This window comes from Anopheles moucheti, chromosome 2, assembly GCF_943734755.1.
Source record: "Anopheles moucheti chromosome 2, idAnoMoucSN_F20_07, whole genome shotgun sequence".
In the NCBI taxonomy this organism is placed as follows: domain Eukaryota; kingdom Metazoa; phylum Arthropoda; class Insecta; order Diptera; family Culicidae; genus Anopheles; species Anopheles moucheti.
The window spans coordinates 46335735-46350842 of NC_069140.1; the positions used below are offsets into that span (position 1 = coordinate 46335735).

Below are 15108 nucleotides of genomic sequence, written 5' to 3' on the forward strand. Positions count from 1 at the left end.
TTCAAATTCTAGCTTCTCCGTATCCTAACAGTACTTTAGACGAGTCATCTGATAAAGCTACCGACTTTGTTAAATGCAAATACCAATATACTGGAAATAGGACTCCTTCGTAGTAAATGTTACCAGGAATCGTCTGCCAATATACTGAACATGATACAGCCAAAATTCAACGGACTCTCGATCACCACTTCCAAGATTAATTATTGAATTGACCAAGCAGGTTGAGGCACATTAGTTATTTGAGAAATCATTGCATGAGAAGCCGAAAAATAAAACATGAACGGTTTTACCATGCTGTGTTCTAGCCATCCTGTTTATTTTTCTCATTTATTTTTTTTTTTGTTATTTTAATGTTTAACATAACTTTATTCGAATTAGAAAATCATCATTGAGTTTAAGAGGCAAACTGAAAAACAACGATAGAAATGCGTTTTGTTGGATTATGCAAAAGATTGATATTCTTTTTTGCATTACAGCGTTACATACAGAATTGGAGCACAATTCTAAATGATAATCAACATAGTTCAATATAATTAAATCGTTGTTTCATACACAACAATGCTCTCCATCGAAAAATTCGTGCAACCGAATTATTTTTCAAAATGTAATATTTTTTCACAAAATTCGTTGGTCTGGCAAGAAAGCTATAGCAAGCGGGTTATCTTCAAACAATGCAACATTTCAACCATGCGCCATAAACGGTTCCGCAAACGTCAACGCCATGTTCGAACCACGGTCCCATTTTCGAACCCATTTTCGAACTTCACCCATCATCAGCATTAGCGTTTACATGCCCCAGAGTTGGGTCGACTTTTTCCATTGCAGCGAAAGAGTTTTGTAAGTTGTCGATGAATTTGACAAAAACTACGTGTCGTAAAATGTGTTGCGTGTTTTAGATAGCGTAAAGAAGCTTCTGAACTGTCGTACGGACGCATGAAACAGTGTATAAAAAAGTCGCACTCGTGGTCTCTGTGCATCGTGTCATAACTTGTGTTTTGTTGAAGTTGGAAGCCCATCATCGCCAGCCAGCACACCACACACCATCGTCAACCCGATTGTGTGTAAAGCAAAAGGAGAAAAATAAGTGCGTAATATTCTCGAATATTTAATTGTCCCTAAACGTAGTGTATCCCGAATTTGCTATGCATGAATGGGGCTCTGTCAATATGTGTGTTAGTTTCAAAAGCAAAGATCATTCAATAACACAGCTATACGAAGAAAAAAACACACTGATAGCTGTGTTTTGGTGATTGTCGCATGAAAAATTTGGTTCCTCTGCATAAGAACGACCCTGAACAAGTGAAGCAGTGCAGTGTCTGCCCAGAGAAGTGCATCTACAGTGCATAAATGCGTGAAGCACGCAATCACCTTTAATTCACCCAACCCGGGGGAGGCTCGTTATAACTCCATACTGGTTGTGTGCCTTCTAGTGATTGTGCCCGAGCAAGGTGAAAGGCGATTACTCCATTAGCTTTGTGCATGCGGTGGAGATTTGTGTGGAATGTGAATATGAACAGTGCCCTGTCGTGACAAAAGGGAGCATTCATGAAAAAAAACGTCTGCAGTTGATGGAATACGTGGCTACGGCTAACAGTTCAAGAAACAGGATTAATCTTTATTCAAAATTTGCTTTGGGAGTCAACAGAGAAGAAACTTTCAACTCCCCTGTTTGTTGCGGTAATTATGTCTAATGTTTCCATGGCCAACCAGTTAAACCCGATAAAACTAGTCCCAAAGTAGCCACAGGAATCACAGTGGTACATCACTGTTCGCTGGTCTTCACTGATAAAGAAGAGCAAATTGTTTTGGAAAACTGGCAGTGAAAGGCACCGATATAGAAAAAAATCGCTTCGAATTGACTGTGTGTTGGACCAAAAAGAACGCACAACAAAAACAAAATAACAGCGAACGGACTTGCCTCAAAGCAATAACAAAAGCAGACACCAAAATTTCCCCCTTTTCCCACGTTTGGTTGAAGCCAAAAACACTACCACGGAAAAAATAGGGGGTGACTGGAATTTAAAGCATCGGATTCTTTGTTTTGCTCTTCCGAAAAACACCCTTCGGGGTATGTATCTGTATGAGTGAGGGTGACTGTTGGACGCCTGAAGGACGCGCGAATCCTTCACAATGCAACACAACACCACCAAAACGGAAACTGGAGACAGCAAGTGGAGCAGGATCCGGTCTGGCAGGTTGTGGAAGAGGCTGGTTTTGTTTTCGTGGCATTGCGCAAACTCAGCGGCTGGGAAGGCACAAGCCTTCACCAGGAGAAATCTGTACCGTGGGCCGTGAGTGGTTTGTTGTTCTTGCTTTGTCCCGTTCGCGATTTAATTAAATGGTATTTTATATCTTCACTTGCTTCGTATCCTTGTTTCAATACGAATTTCTTCTCTATCCCTTAAGTAACTCATTAGGGAAGTGTCCCATTTCCCAGTCGCGGTCACTTAGACTTGTACCCACACGTCCGTTAAACCATTTGATTGTTGCATACTTTTAATAACCGTGTTAAATTCCCTCAAACTGCTAGGCGGATTTATTACTAAATCTATTAATATTATTGTTTTGCAGATCATATTGTTTAACGATGAATGGTTTTGAATGTATAGGATTCAATTTATATTTCTGGCTTAACTGGAGTACTCTCTGCTTAGATCAGATGAGATGCGATCGAAGATCTCCGATGTGTTGAACCGGTCACCGTAGATCATGCTCCTCTACTTTATGGATTGGATGCTTGCAAACATTCAAAATACTATAAAAAGCCAACGAATCTTTAGTGGCCATATGTTGTATTCGGTATCGGTGCCGGTCTTCATACGATAGGACCTATATCAAATCACTTGCGGTCAATACCCCGTCTAGTTGCGGGTAAATAAATTCGAAGAAAGCCAGAAATACCCCAGACCAAGACCAATCCACGCTACAAAAGGTGGACTGACAATTCCTTCAATATTAATGACACTCCGATGTATACGTTAATGCATCTCATGTTTTGCTGGTCAAATTTCGACTAACAATTACAACTCATTCACCGGTAGACACGGATTTCTCAATCATTCTTTTCAATACCCCCAGTCCAAAAAAGCACATGACGGGAAACAGCCAAGCTCATTAACGTGATTACGAAATAATGTGATTTTGCTCCACGTCACCGTTTACTTCTTTTTTACCTTTAATCTTTTAATGAAGTTGCGAAAATGGCTGCAAAACACTAGAAATACATCAAAAAGAAATGCATCTTATCTTGGCACACAGAACGGGCAGTTGCCGATTTGCCATGAAGGGATGATAAAGGCCCCCCCCCCTCGCACGATTGACCACCTTCAAGTAAGAGTATCTATTGCGTGAAGAAAGAAGACTGTCCCAATCAGGTGCCAATTTTTGAAACTTTGCAAAATCGTTTAAAGCCACCTGCTTGTTGGTGTCTTTGTTTTCACTTTTCCATCCCTCTCCCGTTAAAATGTGTCGGTAATTTGCGTATAATTAATTTGCTTTCTGCTGGGAAAAAGGAACAAACTGTACATTCAAGGAAGGAATTTTAATTCCGATCGTTGGCTGCTCTACTTTGAAATTTATTGCTCAATTTCATTGATTTCTATCCACCGTTTCCTAGCGCTAGGCAATTGCCAATTGTGTGAGTTGCAATTGTGGGTTGGAAGTAGACTGCCGAAAAAAAATATCCATACATGTTGTTCTCTTCATGCTACTACTAACTTTTCTCCGTTCTGCTACCTCCCACAGCAACACACACACACGTCTGACGCGTTAAAAGAACACAAGAAGAAGAAGGCATACACAAATAACACCTTTTAGCATCCCGGAAAACGTGTTCATCTCCACGGATATAGACACACCTGGAAATGCAACCACCCCTGTTCCCTGGAGTAGTAACAGGGCGTGTGAGAAGATGCATATCGATAAACAAAACCCACCCAACTAAAGACTATGGCGGGACCACACGCTCAACCGTGAGCATGTAGATGTAGACGCGGATTCCGCGAGCCGCCACACATCCCATACACCGATCGACGGCGCGTGACGCGCGTGCTGTGGTGCTACCACCGCGAAAAACCGGTACCATTTTGCGTTTGGGGAAACCATGCACACGCACACAGCGAAACGATGGATGGGCGGCACGGCAATCCACGGCAACCCGATGGAAGTGCGCTCAGTATGTTCCGTGAGGTCGTCCGTGGTGCGCGATCGTGTCCCGGGGTTGCTGTCTTTGCGTAATATTTTACGGTTCTTCTACGAAAGCAGAACGTGACCGGGGAGGGGGACACGGGCTGCACGTATTCGCCAGGTGCCAGGTGGTGCGTCGTACACCATGCTTCACGTTTCGTGCTACTGTTGTTGTTGTCGTGTGTGAATAGCCCCCAAAAATAGGACTCCGTCAATGCTCCGACCAGGGTAGTACGGCATTGGCGAGTTAGTCACCGCTAGAAAACGAAAACAGAACGCCTTCGTTAACAGCACTAATAATTAATGCTAATAAGATAAAGTGGACGTAAGGGAACGTGACAATGCGTGAAGGTGTGCGCCTCGTGGGTGACGAATTTGGGACGAAAAAGCATCCGCAACATCTGGCCGTACGCACAACCGGTCAGAGTCCAGCCGGTTCGGTTACGGTGGTGATAAATTAATCCACTGTATTCGGGTGGCGATAAGTAGCCATTGATAACGCCACCCATACACACACCGGTGGTGTTACCCTGATTTCGCTGGCTCACACCTTCAATGCCACTATCGTTATCATCGTTCCCGGCTCCAAAAAGCGCGAAGAAATGGCCACGGCCGGGCATGATAACACCGCGAACAAGGAGAAAGAGCACGCGTATGCGTACTGCTAGATGGTGTTCCTGTTAATTTCTACCACGGAATTGAGTTGTTTTGGGGGTGGCTTCCATCAAGCAGAATTGTGAATTATTGAGAGCAATCCATCTGCCTCCGTCGTGTGTTTGTGCGTGTTTGGATCCGCGGCAGTGTGCTTCAGAAGTTCCAATGAAAATCGCCAGCTGTAGCATGTTTTATCATCCAGATGTTCTACACACGCCATGCCATGATTCGGAAGGAATCGCCAGTAGAACCAGAAGAGCTTTGTACGGTCAGAACACCAACATCAAAAATCAAAAGAGTGGAAAAACTAATTAGCAAAAGCACATCCACATTAAGCCAGAGAGAAATATGTTCATCGAAGCAGGGAAAGGAACACGTTGATGATGAGTTCGTTTCATGTTTGTTTTAGACGACTTTACTCAAAAATTGTGCTAGTTAATAAGACATTTTTTTCTCGAATTAATTCTTAACAAGGCTGAACTGCATCATCTTTTGAAGATCTATTGTACACGATCTTCAGCTCTTGAAGATGTATTATCCATGATCTTTGGTTGAAGGCTTATTGACGTGCCTAATACGTCCGGCGCATTAATGTTTTTGTACACACTAAGTACAATTAAATTTGCACAAGATTAACCACAATCACCCTATCAATCTCTATCTGCAACACTGGAAACAGGAAACGATTGGCTATAGGTGTGTATAGAAAAAAAAAGATCGTCCGTGATATGGTAAAGTTGCTGATTCTGGTCAAAGTACGAGGCGTACATACAAAACCCGCGCGTCCAGGAAAGCGTAAGGAGGCCACGAGAGCACACACATACTTAAGTGTATTATTTTTGCGCTGGTTTGTTTTTTTTCTGTTTTTGTTTGCCCCGTACCCTCCGTATACGCTCGTTTTTTTTTTCAGACCCCAACTTGCCTCAACTTCGAGTACGAGGTGGCGCCGTCACCTGTGCGGAGGGCACACAGGGTTAATTGGACTTAAGCCAAGCCAGCAATATCGGGTTGTGTTTTTGCCACCGAAGCTTTAGGTTTTCGCGCCTGTGCTGCGTGCGATCGTATGAATTTTATTTATAACGCTTTGAAAAATTAATATTATTGTGTGCCCTGTTCGAAACGAAGAGGAAAACCTTCCATTTTTTTTTCTTGCACTACTGGATTTCTTACTGCAAAGCAAACTTCAACAACCTAGATAAATATGTTATCTACACCGAACTACGATTGCATGTCGGATAGTTTTAATGTGTTTTTTTTTCTTAATCAAAACAAAAACACACAGCCAAACCTACAATTTACGCAATCTGTGCACAGTGGCGCAATATCAGTCAATGTCTACCGGTTACAAGATCGCCCAAGAGCAGGCGGGAAGATCCGATTCAAGTTCACCTACCGTTACAGACGCATCACCACTAAAGCACTCCACAATCGAAGCCCTACATTTTCGTCCGAAGCCACCGCACATCATCCGGACAGAGACGACGAACGAAAGTGAGATGTATTCATTAGCGAGGGAAAGATTAAGGTGCATTCGCGTTGGCCGTCTGTCGGTTCCTTATCGCTGCGCGCATCAATCACCGCGGATGGAGCATATATTATGCGAAATTTAAAGAAGAATCGAAAGGAAACAAATGTGATAACCTTGGAATGTATTTTTTCAGCTCACTTTAGGAGGTTGGTTGAAAAGGAAAATGGAATGTTACCGGTTAGCGCGGGAGGCCTCATGTATATATGCAACTGGCACAAAAGCAGTGGCTCTGCGTGCGAAAAGCCATGATTTGGCGTCCCAAAAAACAAAACCCGATCTAAGCACACCATCCCCTGCTCTGTGCCGTGTTTTGCATAGTTATGTACTGTATGTTTTGAATGTCTTGTTGGGGTTGGGGTTTAGGGGGAAACCACTTGATCGGTACACGCTCTATTAATCGCGACTGATGATCATCGCGCCGTGCTCGGTCCCATCGCAAACCGATACCTACAATGCATGTCACGAATAGCGTTGTTGTACGATCGTGCACTATCAGAGCGTCCGATAATGCTACTTTTATACGTGTCGAATGCACCGATAACTGATTGGTTGATCCCCCACTAAGGAAGGTGTCCGAACTTGGAATTCCGTGTGTGTGTGTTGGTTCCAAAACGTGTATCTCTAGCCGATGCAATGTGTCCATGCACACACAGTAGTGATGTCGAAAGTGAAGCAACAGCTGGTGGCATAAAATGGCCATTAAGACGTAACCGACGGCCGATCAGCAGTGTAACCTTTACGGGTGTTGCGGGTAAAGAGTAAACTTGCTGGTGAGGAATTGATTCCGTAGTACAGTGAGGTGAACATAGATGAAACAGATAAACTCTCCATCTATTTCTAGCTCTCTGGATGCATCCAAATTGCATCGTTCGCCTAAGAATGTGCAATCCCACCCCGCCCGAGAAAGATCAAGGGAAACATTTCGATCGAGTGATGTAATAACACACAAACAGAGAATAAATCTTACCCAGCTGACGTTGAGATGGCAAAGCGCATGACATCAGGAAGCTTGCCTTGTTGCCGCGTCACACTCCCCCGACTCAAAACATAACCTCAAATACCTGAACACCGAGATCGTCTAAAGTGAAAGAATCTCTGATCTCGCTAGAGAACGCCTCTGAAGTGATGCTAACCGTGCACTATTAATAGCCCGCACAGCATCGTAACAGGATCGGAAATATGGTGGCGTGGCGTGGATTATGGCTCAGCAGCTAAAGATGCTTCTCGTACAGCAAAAATATGTTCGTTAACATCTTCCACCCTTCATCAAATCGTTTGTTTTCGGTCTGGGTCGTACACTTTCTGGTACTCTGGCGCTGTGAACTGCTGTTCAACTAACTCTTGTTGGGTGCCAAATGTGCCAAGGGTGTATTATCGTGGGCATTACATTTGGGAGAACTTGGCCCCGGCACGGGATTTGCAAAGGTCAGCCACAATTTTTGATTCTCGTGTATAACAGTGGAATTCGTGAATTTTTGTAATAATTCTTGGTGGTTAATTCGAGTGGAACTAGTTCCATGAATTCCAAGTTTAGTTGACATCAAGTCGGTAGTGCGGTGTGTGCGTGTTTATCATCATTATTCTGTCCTTTTGGATCCGGTGAAAGCAACTCCAAAGAAAGCGGGTCATCATGATCGACAGCCAAGAGTAGGGGGACTCAAACAGGGAACTCGCCGTCAGCGTAAAGCAGAACCAATGGGAGACCTCTACAAACAGAACAGTCATTAGAGAACCTGTTTACAGGGTTGTCTTACCTTTTAAAAGCAAGTACCTGTGTGTTTGTGAGGTTATCGTTCAATTCTAGACGATCGTTTCCGAGACGAGTTACATGACAGAGTACGATCGTATCGAATGCGGAGCACTCAGTAGTTTGACCGTTTTGGTTTCATGGATCAATTAACCGCGCGCTGCAATTGATCTTGACTGCGATCTTCTTCAAAACAGCGTATAAACTAACGCAATGTGCGCACACATGCCGCGCGGTGTGGCGTGTCTCCATGGGTAACATTAATGTATGCGATTCTTCGTCATCGTCGTTTCCAACCAGCCACACAGTGTCAGTATCGTGCAAGACTCGCCACCACCATGGTGTGCTATTGATCGCGATCGTTTCGGATGTATCTACACAGACGCACCAAATTGGCCCAGCGAGGGAAACCTTGAAATTATTGCGCTATAAACGTTGAGCCACTTCTAACGCACTGTGGACGCTGTTCAGTCAAAGTTTCTGTGTGATTTCTTAACTCTCCAAAACCATTTTCGATCCGTGACGCACTCCTCTTGACCTTGTCCATTGCGCCGTTGTGGCAAGCTTAAGCTCCAGCTGTAGTTTTCAATGATCCTATCGTTCTGCAAGGTTGAAAATGGAATCACCATATGAAAATAGTTTAAGTTTTACTTAATGTCATTATTCTAAAGTGTTCCCTTTTTCTTCCCAACAGATTGACGACCCAGGTTCTTTATCGATCGCAAACAAACATAGATGACGAACACGTTTTGAACGTTTGATCATCCTCTGCGAAACAAGGAAGACGAGTAACGAACAGCAAGCAAGCGAAACAGCTGTACAGTTAGTGTAAATTTTAGATAGTTATAAATAATAGTGCATCATTTCGGACATATTGAATTGCGTGCGGATACCGACGGCATAGTGCATAAACGGCCACATCATGGAGGCAAGGCCGGTACAGGTAGTGGAGACAAGCGAAGATCACAGCTTTGTCCTGAATGAGGAAGCACTGTCGGAGATACTGCTGCAAGACAGCATCAAAGACCGCGCGATCGTAGTGGTGTCTGTGGCCGGAGCATTCCGGAAGGGCAAAAGCTTCCTGCTGGACTTTTTCCTCCGCTACATGTACGCTAAGGTAGGTTGAAGTTGTATCATCCTTCTGCATACCTGGAGATAATTAAAGATATTCGTTTTCTTCGATTACAGTATGTGCATCATCAGAGCGTACTCGAGTGGTTGGGTGACGAAACGGAACCGCTGTCCGGATTTTCGTGGCGTGGTGGTAGCGAACGTGACACAACAGGCATCCTGATGTGGTCCGATATATTCCTGCACAACAGAGCCAATGGCGAGAAGGTACGATTTGTTTAATTAATTGTCCCTTCTCCTGCAAGTGGATTTTATCTAAATTGCAAACTGTTTGTTGGCATTCATTCAGCTGGCAATAATACTGATGGACACACAGGGCGCCTTTGACAGCCAGAGTACCGTCCGGGACTGTGCAACCGTGTTCGCGCTTAGCACCATGCTGTCCTCCGTGCAGATTTACAACCTGTCACAGAACATTCAAGAGGACGATCTGCAACACCTACAGGTAGGTAGCGACGTAGCCGGGTGAGTTTTCCGAGAAGATTCCTCTACCGACTGTTTCGATTTCCCCATTGCAGCTCTTCACGGAATACGGTCGGCTAGCACTGGCCGATTCGGGCAAGAAGCCGTTCCAGCGGCTCCAGTTTCTGGTGCGCGACTGGAGCTTCCCGTACGAGGCCGAATATGGTGCGCTCGGTGGGCAGCTTATTCTACAGCGACGGCTCGAGGTATCGGACAAACAGCATCCGGAGCTGCAATCGTTGAGGCGCCACATTACGTCCTGCTTTTCGGAAATTGCCTGCTTTCTCATGCCCCATCCCGGCCTAACGGTGGCAACAAACCCCAGCTTCGACGGGCGCCTATCGGACATAACGCCCGAGTTCAAACAAAGTTTGCGCGAACTGGTACCGATGCTGCTGGCGCCAGAAAATTTGATCGTGAAAGAAATCAACGGCCAGCGGGTGAAGGCACGCGACCTGGTGCAATACTTCAAATCGTACATGGCTATCTACAAGGGTAACGAACTGCCGGAACCGAAGAGCATGCTGGTGGCAACGGCCGAAGCAAACAACTTGACGGCAGTAGCGGCCGCGAAGGAAATTTACGCACAGCTCATGGAAGATGTGTGCGGTGGCACTAAGCCGTACCTCAGCACGGGCCATCTAGACTCGGAACACAACCGTATCAAGGAGAAGGCACTGCATCAGGTAAGATGATCGGCTGAAGATTTGGTTTGAACGTTGTGTTCATCAAAATAATATGCCATACTATCCCTTGTCCGATTAGTTCTCTTCGAAACGAAAAATGGGCGGTGAAGAATTTTCGGAAAAGTACCGCGAAAAGCTGGAGCAAGATCTGGATGAAACGTTCGTCACGTTCCGGGCGCATAATGAAAGCAAGAACATCTTCAAAGCTGCCCGAACGCCTGCCGTGTACTTCGCCATCGCGATAGTCATGTACATCATGAGTGGCATCTTCGGACTTGTTGGGCTGTACACGTTTGCCAACTTTGCCAATATGATAATGGGCATTGCGCTGATCACTCTAGCGTCCTGGGCCTACATCAGGTAAATGTGTGGAGTTCTCTCAGCTGGAGATGGTATTGAATATTGCACCTTTTCCGTACTAATCCGTATTAATCTCTTCCTCTCAACACTTGCAGGTATAGCGGCGAGCTGAGCGACTTTGGCGTCCGGTTAGATGAGATCGCGAACCTGCTGTGGGAAAATGTAAGTTACTTTTGCTATTCCTTTTATATTGTCGGTGTCGGCGCGCTGCTGTACCTGCACCAGGACGAGATCGTGTACTATATGCGTATGCTGAACATACTGTAGAGAGTGTGGGGAAGAATGGAAACCGAGAGAGTGGTGGGAGGGGCAATCATGAGGGGCCCAAATGGGTGGGTGGATGGGTGTTGGGAAACTCAACTCAACTAGCAATATTGTTTACCAAACCGAGTATAGTTTGTGAACGAAAATGCAATAACCTTGCAAAACCCTTTAGACCGTAGGACGAAGAAACTAACCTCTGAGCAAACCAAACAAGCAAAAACCAACGATTGCGGAGCAATGTATCGGAAGCATTAGCCGGAAGGATAGCGCAGTGGTGTGGTTTTTCCCTTCAACGTCAAATGTTGTTGTAATTGAAGGTAAACAGGACGAAAACAAAGATCTAGCAAAAGAGTATTTATGACGACGCAGGTCGAATAGTTAAGCCAAAGCTCTAACACGAAATAGAACTAACGAATGCAATTGTGTAAAAGCAAGCAAACAAAGAACGTCAATCAAAATTGACAAACTAAATCTAAAAAGGTTTCTCTCTATATGATATATGTTTTGGTGCGTCTTGTTTGTGTGGTTTCGTGTGTTTCTGTGTGTTGTTCTGGGAATATTGTTTCATTTGTTTCTTATTTGAATGATGTTTGTGTTTTGTTTTATGTTTCTCTATTTGTTTTCCTTTCGTTTGTTTCGTTTAGTTTTGTGTTTTGGTTTGTCTTGTTTTTATTTTATAACAATACCAATTGGCTTGGCTTTTCATTTTGAGGAATTTGAAATTTAATTTAATTTTTTTCACGCACTACCGGAGGGGGTGTAGATTGTTGTTCGCTTTCTTTTCGAATCCATTGCTTGCCTTTCGTGTCTCCGGTCATTCTCTAGGTAGGTAGGTATATGTATATCAATGTCCGGTTTGGTTATTGTTGGTCCGTTCGTCCGAAATCTTTCGTGTCTACCGGGAATGGAAATGGGGTATTTAATGTCTCAAAGTTCATATGTGCTAAGATGTACCGAATAAATAGAATGTTTCGTCTAGCGTTACTGGTGGGTGTTACAGATCGGAAATGGAATGTTCGACATAACACTTTTTTGCATCCTTACGCTGATTTCAGCTGAGCAAAGATAAACGATTTCATGTTTGATTGATAAAATTGAAAACATTTTAGGAGGATTCTTTACATATTTATGTGGAATATTTCTTTGTGTTTTTAATTCTGTTTCAATTGATATTGGTCACCTTAAAAAAGATGGTACGATTCTTAATCTTCATCTACATATTCCACTCAACTAGAAATCAAATCTAACTCCATCTTTTGAACTTGAACATTCTGCAAACGCATGTAAGATTTATTTAAAAAAAATGTATTTAAATGTGAGAAACTGCAAGATTATCAGCTAATTTGAATATTAGAATAATATTGTAAATGTCCAAAATCATCAACACCTAGGAGGCAAAGCAAAAAGTCTAAAGTTACACAACTGCAATACGAACATTTGGTTCTGATCTGTAATATATCCTCCTGTAAGAGCAGTGTGTCTCTCCGTTCCGGATTCTAATCCATCAAGTACGTACCACCATCCCGGCGATGCGTGTTGTTTTGTTCTTTCCTTCCAGATGATGAAACCAATCTACCAGTCATGCATGGAGAAGGGCATCCAGCACGTGGCGTCGCACGCGACAGAGTACGCGATCAGCGGCGGTACAACAGTCGGCAGTGCCGGTAGCCGTCAGCTGAACGGCAAGGTGAAACACTCTTGAGAGTACGCTCCTAGCGCTTCCACGTCCGAGCACCGCAGCCAGTGGTTAACCGCGTCAACCGACAGCACCACCACCATCCGCTGGCGACCCTGGCGATGGTCTTGGAGGTATCGTAACGAGGCGACTGCTGCCACGATAAACGCAACAGCGACACAATCGTTCCACCAGCCATCGCTGACAAACAATAACGCACCCGATCGGACATTCGCGTACTGTGTGGCCGCTGCGGAGGGTGACAACCATAAAGCAGCACCATTATCGTCATCACCCTTCTATCATCGAGGCACCAGCAACAGTAACAACAACACCAATGGTCTGACTAGCAGCAGAAGCCATAGCGGCAGTGGCACGGGCAGTGACAGTGACAGCAGTAGTGATAGTGGCAATGGAGCCGTCCCGAGCGATGGCACTAGGTTTAGTAAATTTATCAATAGCATTAAGTACGCCCTCGGCAGTAGTAGTGGTGGCAGACAGCAGCGCGGTACTGCCGTGCTGGTGGGTGACCATGAAAGCAGCAGCAGCAGCAGCCGAAACAGCAGCACGCGACCACTGGTGATCAAATCAACGTCCGTCATAAAACGGTCGGCGCACAGTTGTGGTAGTAGCGCAAGCGAACTCACCGATGGTACTAAACGAGGAGGACGTCACAAAACATCAGCGACACCGGATGCTGTTACGCCGGTGGCAAACGGAATCCGCAACAGCCGGCGCACATAAGGGTGAACCGGAAGAGAACCGGGGGGAGGAGGTGGTTCACCACCACCCAAGGCACATTTTTCATTCGAGAATAGAGAAAGGCGCGCTTTTTTGCTCAGCATCGTTAAAACTATTATAACCCTGTTATAGACAACACAAACACCTTTATTACCTGTTGCGTAGATCGGGGATCATTCGGAATGTGGTACACACGGTCTTCGATCGTTCCTTTCGGGGTATTTCTTTACGTTAACTTACTTTGTTGAACCCCACCCGACACACCGTTTTGTTGTTACTGCTGATTTGTTTTATACTCTATATTTACACTGCATTTTTTGTTGTTGTTGTTGTTTTGTTGGAAGTAACAAGCAGAATGGAAGCGGAGATTGTGCAAAAGAAGGGCATATATGCGAGCCAAAACGAAACGACGGTCGTATGGGAAGAATTAAAAGTGTTATTGTGCCAAAAAGGGAGAGGAAAATAAGTGTACGTTAGGCAGCTGCTGGAGAAAGTTGATATCTTACAACAAGGGCAATAGAAACAAAGCGTCTCGAGATGTATAAAATGCGCTCTATCCCATAATTTTGTTTGTTACTTGTTAAAACCCAAACCCGCTCAAATTCGAACACTGGAATCGTAACCGTGTTCTTTCGGCTCCGCTTGCATTGCATATTCTGTATTAAGCGTAGGCGTTTCTTTTAATTTTCTTGCCAACACAGCAGACAAAACGTTGTTGGGAAAACGGGAGGACGACATTCGAAGGGCACTCACTCCTGAAGCTGGCGACGACGACCACGACGACAACGGTGACTGCAAAGCAGCGTTGTGAATGCATGTACGACACGTTTATAATTGTGTATCGTGACGATGACAAAAAAACAAACACAAAGCAAGGACGCGAAAAACGCAGGAAACGATTTTTGTCAGATCATTACCCACACATCTCGCCATTTAAGAAAGCATAAAGATTTTTTTTTGATTTTGATAGGAATTTATTATTATTTTGTTACATTGCGCGTACCAACGCCGTTAGTTACGATAGAAGGGTGCAAAGCAAAACGTTTAAAGAATTTCTTGTACATAAAACAAAAATCTATTCTACCTTGTGCTGTTGTGTGTCATGTTGGATGACGTAAAATGAAAGAAATGTGTGTGTGTGTTTTTTTTTTAATTTAATTTTACCATTTCCAAATGGATAAACAATCGAACGGTTTTTCCAACCCTAAGGGTTTTTTTTGCTTGGTTTTGCTTTGCCACGTGTGTTTTTTTTTTAATTGTTGAACGAATTTCATTTTCAAACCGATAGAACTAATTATGCGACACGCATGTTCCTTCATACCGTTGCAAAAAAGACCAGCTAGCTAGGTAGCGTAAAGCAGTTAACAAAAGGCGTTATCGTGAGGTGAATTTTATTTCGACAACACACGCATTGTGGCTGAATTTGGGTCGTACGATCGCAACCGCAAAAACATAATTGATTGTTTATGAATAAAGATTTATGCGTTTTGTCGAATGCAATAAATATAATTAAAGCTTACGTGTTACTATGGTGGGGTGAAGTACAACTTACTTTACCGACGCTACAAACGCTTGGTCTTGGCCTGCCAAAAGAGTCCTCTAAACCGCTCACGGTCGAGCGCCGTCGTCAGCCAATCCATATAATAACGGCCTTTCTGGCGTACGCCATCATCAC

General features: G+C 44.2%; 2 protein-coding genes across 5 annotated transcripts; both read left to right on the plus strand.

Moving 5' to 3' along the window:
- The first annotated feature begins 789 nt into the window (after window positions 1-789).
- On the plus strand, window positions 790-14513 carry LOC128310165 (atlastin). Of its 4 annotated transcripts, none has more exons than XM_053046734.1 (8): window positions 790-1084; window positions 8809-9231; window positions 9303-9452; window positions 9535-9690; window positions 9764-10393; window positions 10473-10753; window positions 10849-10915; window positions 12576-14513. In XM_053046734.1, the coding sequence occupies exons 2-8, from the start codon at window positions 9037-9039 to the stop codon at window positions 12717-12719; spliced, it is 1623 nt and encodes a 540-aa protein (XP_052902694.1). In that variant the 5' UTR covers window positions 790-1084; window positions 8809-9036; the 3' UTR covers window positions 12720-14513. The 4 variants fall into 4 exon arrangements, with proteins under 4 accessions (XP_052902694.1, XP_052902696.1, XP_052902697.1 ...); XM_053046736.1 differs by lacking the exon at window positions 790-1084 and adding an exon at window positions 4025-4077; XM_053046737.1 differs by lacking the exon at window positions 790-1084 and adding an exon at window positions 4199-4218.
- LOC128309947 (secreted protein C-like) lies at window positions 12815-13436 on the plus strand. Its single transcript, XM_053046464.1, has 2 exons — window positions 12815-12826; window positions 12888-13436. The coding sequence occupies exons 1-2, from the start codon at window positions 12815-12817 to the stop codon at window positions 13434-13436; spliced, it is 561 nt and encodes a 186-aa protein (XP_052902424.1).
- Window positions 14514-15108: the final 595 nt, after the last annotated feature.

What these genes read in the sequence shown, in the direction of transcription:
- LOC128310165 (XM_053046734.1), top strand. Translation starts at nt 9,037, where the DNA reads ATGGAGGCAAGGCCGGTACAGGTAGTGGAGACAAGCGAAGATCACAGC. An exon ending in TCCGCTACATGTACGCTAAG is followed by an intron (nt 9,232 to 9,302) that starts GTAGGTTGAAGT and finishes CTTCGATTACAG; the next exon opens with TATGTGCATCATCAGAGCGT. An exon ending in ACAGAGCCAATGGCGAGAAG is followed by an intron (nt 9,453 to 9,534) that starts GTACGATTTGTT and finishes GCATTCATTCAG; the next exon opens with CTGGCAATAATACTGATGGA.